Below are 13,310 nucleotides of genomic sequence, written 5' to 3' on the forward strand. Positions count from 1 at the left end.
AACTGACTACTTCCAGTCTTGCCCCAGCCTTTCTACAATAAAAAAAAGGTCAGGGTGACCGGAGGAAGGTCGTCAGCCTTATCCAAGGCCGACAGGTCATGTTCCAGCCGCACTGACAGAAGCTGGGTTTGCAGAAATGCGGTTTCTGTCATGAACGGTACAGGAAATAACACAGAGGAAGCAGACCCAATGCCAAGTACACAGAGTATGGTACTAAACAAATATTTAATAAACAGAAACAAAGGGATCCAATTACAGGGGGAAAAGTACACCACGAAGGATGACGAGACGGTCGAGTGTAACAGGAACGGGTAACAGACAAACAGTGTGGGATTTGGACAAGGGAACGGGATCTCAGGAAACTACAAGGGGAAAGAACAATGAGGGCCACAAATCCGGCAGTGCCATTGACTACCTCCGTGGATTTGGTGGATGAGGAGGAAGATGTGCCTGTCGCAGTGATGGAGGAGGACGAAGAGTGTCCAGATATCAGATGCTTGGAGCTGAGGGACCAACTCAGGCGCCTGCAGCTGAAGAACGGAAGTCAGGAGAAAGAAGTCAGAATGCTGAGCCAGAGATGTCAAAGGTTGGCAAAGCAGGTCGGGGGCTTAGCCCGTACGGCTACAACAGTGAGTTAGGCCGGGAGGAAAGTGATAAATCTGTCAGTGAGTGTCAAAACAATAGTAATGGTTATTTATGTTTTGTTTTTTTGATCGGCAAAGACGTGTCGAGCCGTGAGCAGCAGTGGAGAGGAGCCGGGGCCCAGCGGGCAGCCTCCACCTGAGGAGGATGAACAGCTAGCCACTTCCTCTTCCTGCGCTTCCACCGGTAAAAGGAGGCGTAAGCAGCCGAGGGGGTGGGAATCGTCCTCAGGAAGGAGAGGATGACACTGAGGTTTATCAGTGGCATGCACTTCTGGCCTTGAGGAGGAGATGCAGGACTTTGAGGAGGCACAAAGGGAGAAAGAGGAAGAGTATCAGGAGAACGTGGGGAGGCTCCAAAGTGTAAGTACTTTTTAAACACTCAGTCCATGTTGTGTGACACCAGAACTCAGGGGAGTCGTTAACTGCATGTTTTGTATTTGTGCCTCTTCAACAGATACCACAGAAAAAGAAGCAGTCTGCCGGATACAGAAGAGTCTTGGTGGTTTTGAGTCTCTTCATGAGTCCGTTTAGGGAACACACTCACACACACACTCACACACACACACACACACACACACACACACACACACACACACCTACGCACACACACACACACACACCTACGCACACACACTCACACACACACACACACACACACACACACACACACACACACACACACACACACAGTAAATCCTTGTTGTCGGATTTTGTGATTAAAAAGCGATGGAATTTCTGAATATTTATGCATTGAAAATATGCGTCTGAATGTTTTGACTCTGAATTTAACTCTTCAACAAATTTGACGTTAAAAAAATTGAGCATTAGAAAATGAAAAGTTAAAATTGTCAATATGCCAAATTCAGAAGCAAAACACAACGCATAAAATGTAATGTTATAAATTCAAAGTTACAAAAGTAAACGGGCAAAATTCAGCTTTAACCTTGAATTCATGAACACTGAAAAATAAAGAGTCAAAACATTCAGATACCTATTTTCAACGCATAAATATTCAGTGCTAGAAATTCAATAGCTTATTCATTTAAAATCCGATGGCACAGATTTACTTCCATAGTTTTAGTTGTTAGATGTTGCAATACTTTTCTCATTGTACATATTGTAAAGTTGTAAATAGTCATCTTTTTAATTGATCTTTAGATTCAAATAAAGTGGGTTGTTAATGTTTTTTTAAATAAATATGCTTGCCGAACTAATCCGTCCTCTCTTGCTAATTCTTTTATAATTACCTGTTAAAATATTCCTTTCGATCTGGACACTTCCTGACAGAGAGAAGCCCCATTCAACTGCTTGCTAAATGTAAGGACTTTTGCAGCAAAATGGGAGCCATGTGTTTACACTGTGGCTCAGTGGTAGAGTGGGTCATCCTCCATTCCAGAGATCCCGGTCCTCATGTCGAAGTGTCCTTGGGCAAGACACTGAACCCTGCATTGCTTCCCGTGCTGCGCATTAGTGTATGAATGTGGTGTGAATGGTTAGATTAGATTAGATGGTATGTAGGTGTATGTAGATGTATGTACAAGTAGTGTGAAAGTGCCTTGAGTGGTCAGAAGACTAAAGGCGCTATAAGCACAAGTCCATTTGCCAGGTCCGTATTAGATTGGTCTCTAAGCTGCTGCTGGAAAAAGTTTCCTTAAGGTCTACGCACATGGGTCTTGAGAGTCATGTTTAGGATTGAAGAGTCTACATGTGGTGCACATTTCGGATCATTTGAGCTATTATCTGGCAAAATATGATTTTGAATATTCATTCAAATTTGGACAATTTCTGAGAAACGGGTCAGGACAATTCAGGAATCCTGATCCCACTCCGGTTTCTCAAACCCTTATGTAAACACCAAACCCCGGGTAAAATCTGAGCTCTCATACCCCGGTGAACAGACCTAGAGAACTCCTTTAGTATCCGGAGTATTCATGCATGTAAACTCACTATAACTGTACAATTCTAAACTATTCAGAATGTGATAGAATATCCTCTGTGGCTATACCACTGCTAGCATGTTTTATTAAATAACCAAGGCACTTCAACAAAAAACTTTATTCTGTGTAAAAAACAGTGATCAGAATGAGAGAACAGTAAGATTTCAACAATGTTTTGATTGAACAGGAAGTAATGGTAAATGGACTTGTACTTATATAGCGCCTTTCTAGTCTTCTGACTACTCAAGGCGCTTTCACAGTGTTTATCACATTCACCCATTAACACAGACATTCACACAGATGCCAGTGGACATCTACATACCATCTAATCTAACCATTCACACCACATTTACACACCCATGCACAGCACAAGGAGCGATTTGGGGTTCAGTTTCCACTGAGCCACAGTCGCCCCTCAAGTGTAGGTGTTTCAATATTCTTAGCCTCAAGGAACTGTTACACCTGTTTAGCAGTGTGACAGGGGGCATTGTCTTAGGTAAGGTTAGGTTAGGTTTAGTTAGGTTAGGTTAAGTTAGGTCAGGTTAGGTCAGGTCAGGTTAGGTTAAGTCAGGTTAGGTTAGGTTAGGTCAGGTTAGGTTAGGTCAGGTTAGGATAGGCAAGGTTAGGTCAGGTTAGGTCAGGTTAGGTTAGGTTAGGTTAAGTCAGGTTAGGTTAGGTCAGGTCAGGTCAGGTTAGGTTAGGTTAGGGAAGGTTAGGTTAGGTTAGGTCAGGTTAGGTTAAGTTAGGTTAAGTCAGGTTAGGTTAGGTCAGGTTAGGTCAGGTTAGGATAGGGAAGGTAAGGTTTGGTCAGGTTAGGTTAGGTTAGGTCAGGTTAGGTTAAGTCATGTTAGGTTAGGCCAGGCCAGGTTAGGTTAGGTCAGGTTAGGTTAGGTCAAATCAGGTTAGGTTAGGCCAGGTAAGGTTAGGTCAGGTTAGGTTAGGTCAAATCAGGTTAGGTCAGGTCAGGTTAGGTTAGGTCAGGTTTGGTTAGGTTAAGTTAGGTCAGGACAGGTTACGTTATGTCAGATTATGTTATGTCAGGTCAGGTTAGGATAGGCTACTTTGGGTTAGGTTAGGTTTAGTCAGGTCAGGACATGTCAGACCAGGACATGTCAGACCAGGTTAGGTTAGGTCAGGTTAGGTTAGGTTAGGTCAGATCAGGTCAGGCGAGACCAGGCCAGGTTAGGTTAGGTCAAATCAGGTTAGGTTAGGTCAAATCAGGTTAGGTTAGGTCAGGTTAGGTTAGGTCAAATCAGGTTAGGTCAGGTCAGGTTAGGTTAGGTTAGGTCGAGGTAGGGTAGGTTAGGTTAGATCAGATCAGGTTATGTTAGGTTAGGATAGGCTAGGTTAGGTTAAGTCAGGACAGGTCAGATTAGGTTACGTTGGGTCAGGTTATGATAGGCTAGGTTAGGTTAAGTCAGGACAGTTGAAATCAGGTTAGGTTATGTAAGGTTATGTTAGGTTAGGTCAGGTCAGGTTAGGATAGGTAAGGTTAGGTTAAGTCAGGACAGGTCAGATTAGGTTAGGTCAGGTTAGGATAGGCTAGGTTAGGTTAAGTCAGGACAGTTGAAATCAGGATAGGTTATGTAAGGTTATGTAAGGTTAGGTCAGGTTAGGTTAGGTTAGGTCAGGTTAGGTTAGGTTAGGTTAGGTTAGGTTAGGTTAGGTTAGGTTAGGTTAGGTTAGGTCAGGTTAGGTTAGGTTAGGTCAGGTTAGGTCAGGTTAGGATAGCCAAGGTTAGGCCAGGTTAGGTTAGGTTAGGTTAGGTTAGGTCAGGTTAGGTCAGGTTAGGTTAGGCAAGGTTAGGTTAGGTTAGGTTAAGTTAGGTCAGGACAGGTTATGTTATGTCAGATTATGTGATGTCAGGTCAGGTCAGGTTAGAATAGGCTAGGTTAGGTTAGGTTAGGTTTAGTCAGGTCAGGACATGTCAGACCAGGACCTGTCAGACCAGGTTAGGTTAGGTCAAATCAGGTTAGGTTAGGTCAAATCCGGTTAAGTTAGGCCAGGTTAGGTTAGGTCAGGTTAGGTTAGGTCAAATCAGGTTAGGTCAGGTCAGGTAAGGTTAGGTCAGGTTAGGTTAGGTCAGGGTAGGTTAGGTTAGCTCAGGTCAGGTTATGTTAGGTTAGAATAGGCTAGGTTAGGTTAAGTCAGGACAGGTCAGATTAGGTTAGGTTAGGTCAGGTTAGGATAGGCTAGAATAGGTTAAGTCAGGACAGTTGAAATCAGGTTAGGTTATGTAAAGTTATATTAGGTTAGGTCAGGTTAGGATAGGCTAGGTTAGGGTAGGTCAGGACAGTTCAAATCAGGTTAGGTTATGTAAGGTTATGTTAGGTTAGGTCAGGATAGGCTAGGTTAGGTTAGGTTAGGTCAAATCAGGTTAGGTCAGGTCAGGTTAGGTTAGGTTAGGTCGAGGTAGGGTAGGTTAGGTTAGATCAGGTCAGGTTATGTTAGGTTAGGATAGGCTAGGTTAGGTTAAGTCAGGACAGGTCAGATTAGGTTACGTTGGGTCAGGTTAGGATAGGCTAGGTTAGGTTAAGTCAGGACAGTTGAAATCAGGTTAGGTTATGTAAGGTTATGTTAGGTTAGGTCAGGTTAGGTTAGGTTAGGTCAGGTTAGGTTAGGTTAGGTTAGGTTAGGTTAGGTTAGGTCAGGTTAGGTTAGGTTAGGTTAGGTTAGGTTAGGTTAGGTTAGGTCAGGTTAGGTAAGGTCAGGTTAGGTTAGGTCGGGTTAGGTTAGGTTAGGTTAAGTCAGGTCAGGTTAGGTTAGGTCAGGTTAGGATAGGCAAGGTTAGGTTAGGTTAGGTTAAGTTAGGTCAGGACAGGTTATGTTATGTCAGATTATGTTATGTCAGGTCAGGTCAGGTTAGGATAGGCTAGGTTAGGTTAGGTTAGGTTTAGTCAGGTCAGGACATGTCAGACCAGGACCTGTCAGACCAGGTTAGGTTAGGTCAAATCAGGTTAGGTTAGGTCAAATCCGGTTAAGTTAGGCCAGGTTAGGTCAGGTTAGGTTAGGTCAAATCAGGTTAGGTCAGGTAAGGTTAGGTCAGGTTAGGTTAGGTCAGGGTAGGTTAGGTTAGCTCAGGTCAGGTTATGTTAGGTTAGAATAGGCTAGGTTAGGTTAAGTCAGGACAGGTCAGATTAGGTTAGGTTATGTCAGGTTAGGATAGGCTAGGTTAGGTTAAGTCAGGACAGTTGAAATCAGGTTAGGTTATGTAAAGTTATATTAGGTTAGGTCAGGTTAGGATAGGCTAGGTTAGGGTAGGTCAGGACAGTTCAAATCAGGTTAGGTTATGTAAGGTTATGTTAGGTTAGGTCAGGTTAGGATAGGCTAGGTTAGGTTAAGTCAGGACAGTTGAAATCAGGTTAGGTTATGTAAAGTTATATTAGGTTAGGTCAGGTTAGGATAGGTAAGGTTAGGTTGAGTCAGGACAGGTCAGATTAGGTTAGGTTAGGTCAGGTTAGGATAGGCTAGGTTAGGGTAGGTCAGGACAGTTCAAATCAGGTTAGGTTATGTAAGGTTATGTTAGGTTAGGGCAGGTTAGGTTAGGTTGGGTCAGGTTAGGATAGGCTAGGTTAGGGTAAGTCAGGACAGTTCAAATCAGGTTATGTTAGGTTTTGTTGGGTCAGGTTTGATTAGGTTGTTTGGTTTTGTTATGTGAGGTTAGGTAAGGTTAATCGGGAGTAAAGTTGGTGATTTGGGTTCACAATTGGGCACCACAACAAAATCAGAGGGAATATAGCTGAGGATCAGTGTAAGTGGACAAGGACTGATTCTCAGAAGAACATAAATGTACGTATTATATTGATGGGATCCATTCATCTGTCTGTGCTCTCAGGGTGATCAGCTGCACTTGCAAAACATCCAGCTCAACAGGTGAGAAAAGAGGGAGTCATACACATACACAAACACACACACACACACACACACACACACACACACACACACACACACAAAGGTGAAGCGGGGAAGAAGAATTGGATGACACACAGTGAGGGACAGAGGGAGGGACTGAATTACCATAGAAACAGCTGGGACTGCTCAGAAGCAGCAGAAAAAGGTGAAAGCTGAAGTGGTCCAACTGTCAAGGTCACTGATGAGCCAAACTGCTGCCACACTGCTCATTGCTGATGTTTTCTGAGCTTTTTAAATAACCGGGATAAGGTGTCTTGTGAAGCTGCTGAAATAGAGCTGCAGGGCAGCCAAAGCCTTTTGGATGTTTCCCTGTTTTCTTGTGATTATTCTGATGGGCTGAACAGGACACAACAGGAGCCATATGGAGTAAAAGTCTTGGCTGGCACAGGTAAGCTCTTTGTCTAACAGCAGATTGCAGTGATGCAGGTATTTATGAGTTGATGCAGTTCTCTTTACACAATCACTAAACTCCTAATGCATCAAGGGTTATTTTTGGACCAGAGCGTTTGCTAAAGCAATAAAACAGTTCACTCTAAACATCAGTTTATAGCTAACTCTAATTACATTAAAAACGGCCCCTGGAATATTTCTAAATGAGAATGAATATGAATTCAGAGGCAGATGATACAGCAGGCTGGAGTGGGTTTTCTCAGAAGCTATTGGCTGCTCCTAGGAAAACAGCTTCTCATGATTTGGCCTCACAGAAAGGTAACATTTGTACTCCTTAGTACAGTTTTACAAATGCCAGGCCATTAAAGTCACAGAAATAGCTTCAACTTGAATCTAAGACTTCATTTTAACAACAAGGTTCTATCTAAGTTGATATATTCCCTGTTGTGTACTGTCTCCACCTGTGCATTTGGTAGCAGCTGCAGGGATGTGATCATTAGGTTCTAAACTGTGTTCTAAAGGGGCCTCAGTAAACTGTGCAACCCATCAGACTGAACTGCAGAGAGACAATCAAGACAGTCAACAAAGTCTAAAAACAATTCATTTTCACTAATATGTGAATTAGTAACATGCGTTTGTACCATTTCAGGTGGCTGTTTATTTCCATTTATTCCTGTGTGGTATCAAAACCTATGAGCAGACTCTTTAAACAAGCTTGAGTGGTTAAATCTGTCACAGTGAACATCAAGTCTGCATTCAGTTTTGTTATCAGTGTGTGTACATACGCTTAGGTAACTTAGTTGGCTTTGTACAGTAGCATGTTTTCTTACACGTCATGCACTGTAAGTTGTAAGCTTCTGTATTACATGTATCTTCCCGCTGGAGTTTTCCTAAACAGCACTTATAGTTCCTCACTAGTGTCCTGGAAAACCTCTACAAAAAGCTGCTGAGACCAACTGTTACTCAAGCTAAGAGAAAGGGCGGGGTTGACCCTGTTGCTATGGGGATGTCATGTTTCATCATACTGTGGTTGGCTGTCTTGGGTCTTGGTCTGTTTTGTGTCCCTGTCAGTGAATTCTTGATAGAAATACTGTAGGAGTTTCCATATCCAACTAAAGTCAAATCAGATGATTGAACATGAAACAAAGAGTTATATCAGCCTGTCACTATATGTCTGACAGCTCGTTAACAATTAGCAGGGATCCATGATGAATGATCAAACTACAATTACCATGGTGACAGTGAGAGGTGCAAATAACAACTAATGAAAGGAAATATATTATTAAAGGAACATTCAGAGCGAGGATAACTGTCAAAGAAGATCTTTCTAAAAATGTTTAAGCGATTACGCGGCAGATTTGCGACAGCAGCCATTTTAGGATTGTTTGGGATTTGCTCTTGGTGACTCAGGAGTCCTCTTGGCTAATTTCAACATTTCACAGATTTAAGCAGCTGTTTTTAGTGCTGAAATGTGTTGTGAAATTCTCTTAGACCAACAATGTCCTAGCGTTGGGTTTGACACACTTTATTTTTAACTCCTCAATCAATATGTTAAGAGCTACTTTCTGCCTTTAGTTGAATTGTGAATCCGGGCCCTGATTTCTTTAAATCAAATCAAATCAACCTTTATTTATATGGCACTTTTCATACTTTGACAGCAGCAAAAAGTGCCTTACAGAAAATAAAAGCAAAACCAAAAACGAAACAAAACATGAACAACAGAGAAACACCATGAAAACTCAGACCTCCGACCCCCAAAAATATACACACAGGGATACACATATTCATATACACACACCCACACACATGCTTATCTAATGCCAGCATGCAAATCCAAAAGACCTCACACTGGGAGAATATCACTGTGACAATAGAGCAGCATGGTGAAAAAATCGAATTCAAAACACTTAACTTAAGGTAGCCTCAATCGATCTCAATAAGTTCTATATTTGTAAAATCACACGTATTCATGCTGCAAGGAAAACTGTGCTCTCAGGGCCTGTCCTGTCACTGCACTGTGCTAACATAGTCTCATATTCTATAAAAATGAATGGAAGTCAGTGGAAGGAAAGGTGTATTTACATATCTAGAACACTGCATCGTTGTTTGCTAAATGGTTAGCTGTAATGTATTGAATGGATTCCTTGATAACAGTGTTAATTGTTCATAAGATAAAAACGTGAAACACATCTATTGGACTTCATTGCTTTATTCTACAGAAGAAAAATCTTGACCCTTGAAACGCTTCAGTTACATTATCCATGTTTTTCTTTATCCTCCGTTTGGACCGCATTATAGTCCGAAAATGTAACACTGTTAAAACTGCAATGGGTTACACGACTCAAGCTACTTTCAAGGCATAAAAAAAATGTGTAAATATGTGTATCTTGCATGAAAAAGGGTACACTAATGATTGTCTGAATGGTTTACTACATTAATAGGGGGTTATTTCATAAAGCATTAACAGTTACACAGAAAGCAGGTCTAAAATGTCCTACTTTGTTCTTGTTTTTAGCTCTGAGTCAGACACTGATGAGACCGCCCCAGGTTGTAAGATCGTGTTTAGGTTATAGGGCGTAGACCTTTTACATCCTATTTGTGTCAGACTGTTAATATGTCACGCTAGCGGTTGACACATTACCCTTATTTAGTTGACCTCTGAAGTGAAGTAGTGGTATAACCTGCGGATGGCTCACTTAACACTTACACAAACACACACGGTTGCACCTGCCTGTGTGCTGATCCTCATGTGCAGGGGTACGGCTGATGGCCAGGCTTTCAGCAGAGACCTGACGCATCGCCTGAGCGAATCCTGTTCAGTCGTGTTGACTTTAATGAGTCTGTACTGTATCCCATCTACTCTGGAGATGAAATTCAGAGAACAAATTATGAATACTTGATTTATTCTGAAATGTTGATAGAATATCAGCTGTGGCTTTACCACTGCTGTACCAGCATGTTTTTATTTTAAATAACCAATTTATTTAGAGAAAAATGTCAACACTGTTTTCTTCTCTAGGATTGAAAAATGAACAGGAAGTGTAGAGGCCACAGCTTTGACTGACTTCAGCCCATCTGCACCCACAGGACATTACTAGTTTCTCACACTGCTCTGGTTTGATCTGGGTCCATTCTGACTCACTCTCTAACACAGTTCACTAACTGGAGTGGGTTTCTTACACATTACTTTGATGCTGAGGATTTCCCAGAGATTCTCTATGGGGTTTAGATCTGGACTCTGGGCTGAACATTTCATTTCATTCAATATTTTGAGCTTCAAGGAACTGCTTCACCAGGGCGTCAGTAGCTCAGTCCATAGGTGACTGGGCTGGGAACTGGAGGATTGCTGGTTTGAGTTCCTGTGTGGACCATGAATGGAGTGTGGACTGGTGATTGGAGAGGTGCCAGTTCACCTCCTAGGCACTGGTGAGCAAGGCAAGGAACCCTCAACTGCTCAGTCACAGGCAGCCCCCTCGCACTAACATCTCTCCATTGGTTGCATGTATATAGGTCCTGTCTCTGTGTATTTTGGGCCTGTGTGTGTAAAATAAAAAAAATAATAGAGTGAAAATCGAATTTCCCCATTCGCGGGACTAATAAAGGAATTCTTATTCTTCTTCACCTGTTGAAGTACAGCAGTGGTATAGACACAGCCGATATTCTTTCAAATAATGAACACTAAAAATAACAGTGGTAATACTTTGTTCTCTAATTTCGATCTCCAGTGTATATGTTCCATTTCCATCCACAAAAAATAGGATCGTGAAGACAACACTGATGAGTCACAGTATATAATCAAAGGAGAGAGAGCAAACAATGTACAGGAGGCCGCATGGAGACACCGAGGGGAAGTGTGGTTACTTATTGCTGAGTTAATGGGGTGAGAAGAGACTGAATCAGCAGCATACCCTTGTACACAGGAAGGCAAACAAGCAGTAAGAATCAGCAGCATATAACAGGAGGTCAAATAGATTGTGCAAAGGCTCCATAAACAGTCAAAGGTAAGGAGGAGGTGGGGTGGTGGCAAGCACTGCTTCTTTCCATCAACACCCTTTAACACAAGCCAAGAAACCAAATGTTTTTTCAAGAGGGCAGAGGTTATACCTGAGCTAAATACTAACATCAGCATGCTAACGCACTTGACATGCTGATGTTTATGAAATCGCTAACTATTTTGATAGTTGATTCACCGGTTTAAATAAGTTGGCCAGTTCTTTTTAAATAAGAAAAGGTAATTCCCTGATTCCAGCTTCCTAAACGTTTTCATTTTCCGATTCATCTGCTACACAATATATGTCAAACTGAATATCTTTGAGTTGTTGACAAAACAAGACATTTGAGGAAGTCATCTTGGGTTTTTGGTTCAACACTGATTCACATTTTATATACAAGTGACTGACTACTTTGTCTCCTTATCTCTAGGTGAACAGCGACTCAGCCAGTCAGGATCAGAACCATCTGAAACCATCTGAAAATCTACTGTACAGGATCATACGAACCTACCATTACACGATAGAGAGTACAAGGATGACAGAGAAGAAGCCTGGCGGAACCCCAAAAGCAAAAGCCACAGCCTTGTTGAACTTCTCCCTCACATGAAAATCACTTCATCCCTCACAATGTCATCCAGAGGTGGAGTTCCTCCTAACATCAGTGCCTCTGTACTCAATGACTCGCTCAGCTCCTCTTTGCCCTCTCCCTCCACCACCACTCCATCTCCATCTTGCAGCATAGACGAGTCCTACAAGTACATTTTCCTCCCCATCTGTTACTCTTTCACGTTCCTCTTCAGCATCACCCTGAACTCTGTAATCCTCTACCGTTCCTTCCGCCGGACCAAGCGCTGGAATGCTTCACTGATCTATATGGTGAACCTGGCCTCCACAGACTTCATGTATGGTCTGTCGCTGCCATTCCTTGTGGCTAGTTACATCATGCGTGACCGCTGGGTCTTTGGGGACTTCATGTGCCGCCTGGTCCGTTTTCTCTTCTACTTCAACCTCTACTGCTCCATCTTCTTCCTCACTTGTATCTCTGTCCACAGGTACCTTGGTATCTGCCACCCAATGAAAGTCATTACACTAGAGACCAAGAAGGCTGTCAAGTGCACTTGTGTCCTAGTTTGGATTGTAGTGTTTGCCTTGACCTGCCCTATCTTCCGGTTTGCTCAGACTGGTCATATGACAAGACTTGGAGGGCTTGGTGGCAATGCAAGCAGTATTGAAGACCAAAGCCATGAAGTATCATCGATAAACGGTAATGCCAGCTATGGTAACATGGGAGGGATCATTGAGGAGTACCAGAACTGTTGGGACGATGCCATAGATAAGGAGTTTCCTGATTACGTACCCTATGGCATCATACTCCATTTGCTGGGCTTTTTTGTGCCTTTTTCCATAATTGCTTGGTGTTACTCTCACGTTGTCCTGACCATATTTAGGACTCTGCATTCTCAGCCGTCTTCCCGCAGAGGTCGGAGAGAGGGAGGACATGATGGAATAGAGAGAAGAGCGAGGAGTAGCCCTGCAATCGTCAGAGGAAGAAGAGGAGGCAATGGACTGCAGAGGGCACTAGGAAGAGATGAAGGGATTTCCATCTTCCTTGGTGCTCACTCCCCTTACGCCAACCGCAGACGTAAATCTATCAGGACCATCATCACCATCACCCTTCTCTTTGCTCTGTGTTTCTTCCCCTTCCATGTTACTAGAACCATCTTCCTCCTATTGAAAGTGACCAGGGGAGTCCACTGTCAGACTATGACTATGGTCTCCATGTGCTACAAGATCACGAGGCCTTTGGCATCATTCAATGCATGGCTCAACGCCCTCCTTTACTTCTTGACTAAAGACAAGGGGGGAGCTCACTGCTGCCAGGCAGTACACACCACCACCCAACAACATGGAGGGCTTCTGTTGCCACTGAGGATGATGGGAAAAGGAGAGGACATAGAGGAGGGAGGGCTGGAAGACAGAATTGACAATAAGGAGAATAAAGCATTTCACAACAGCCCGTCATACATGAACAGAGCAAAAGTCAGATACCTAGTTGAATGACGGTTTTCATGAGGAAAGAAACCATTTTAGATGCACTGTAGGTTGACTTTTCCTGGAAAACAACATATATAATATATTATATGACCACTATAGCAAAAGCAATGATTAAATAGGAACCAAGCAAGAATTCTTATATGCCTTTTATTTCAGTTCTTTTGCGCCTACTTGCTGGTCTGCTAGTCATACATTGAAAGTTACCCAGAAAGTAAATGCAACATGAAAGCAAATATGACTCATTAGGGTGATAATCTGTCATTTGCCTTTACAGCGTGTATATGTATAACGTGTTTCAGATTGATCGTCCAACACTGGGATCATCTTTGTACAGTATGCCCTCCAAACCTGACTAAAGGTAAAAGTGTTTTTACATGTTC

General features: G+C 42.6%; 1 protein-coding gene across 1 annotated transcript; it reads left to right on the plus strand.

Moving 5' to 3' along the window:
* Window positions 1-11,502: 11,502 nt before the first annotated feature.
* On the plus strand, window positions 11,503-12,936 carry LOC310964405 (P2Y purinoceptor 3; the record flags this gene model as incomplete). The annotated part of the gene is made up of 1 exon (XM_083937523.1): window positions 11,503-12,936. One exon carries the CDS (start codon window positions 11,503-11,505, stop codon window positions 12,934-12,936), a length of 1,434 nt encoding a protein of 477 aa, XP_083793649.1.
* Window positions 12,937-13,310: the final 374 nt, after the last annotated feature.

Source organism: Echiichthys vipera (genome assembly GCF_963691815.1).
Source record: "Echiichthys vipera genome assembly, chromosome: 22".
In the NCBI taxonomy this organism is placed as follows: Eukaryota; Metazoa; Chordata; class Actinopteri; order Perciformes; family Trachinidae; genus Echiichthys; species Echiichthys vipera.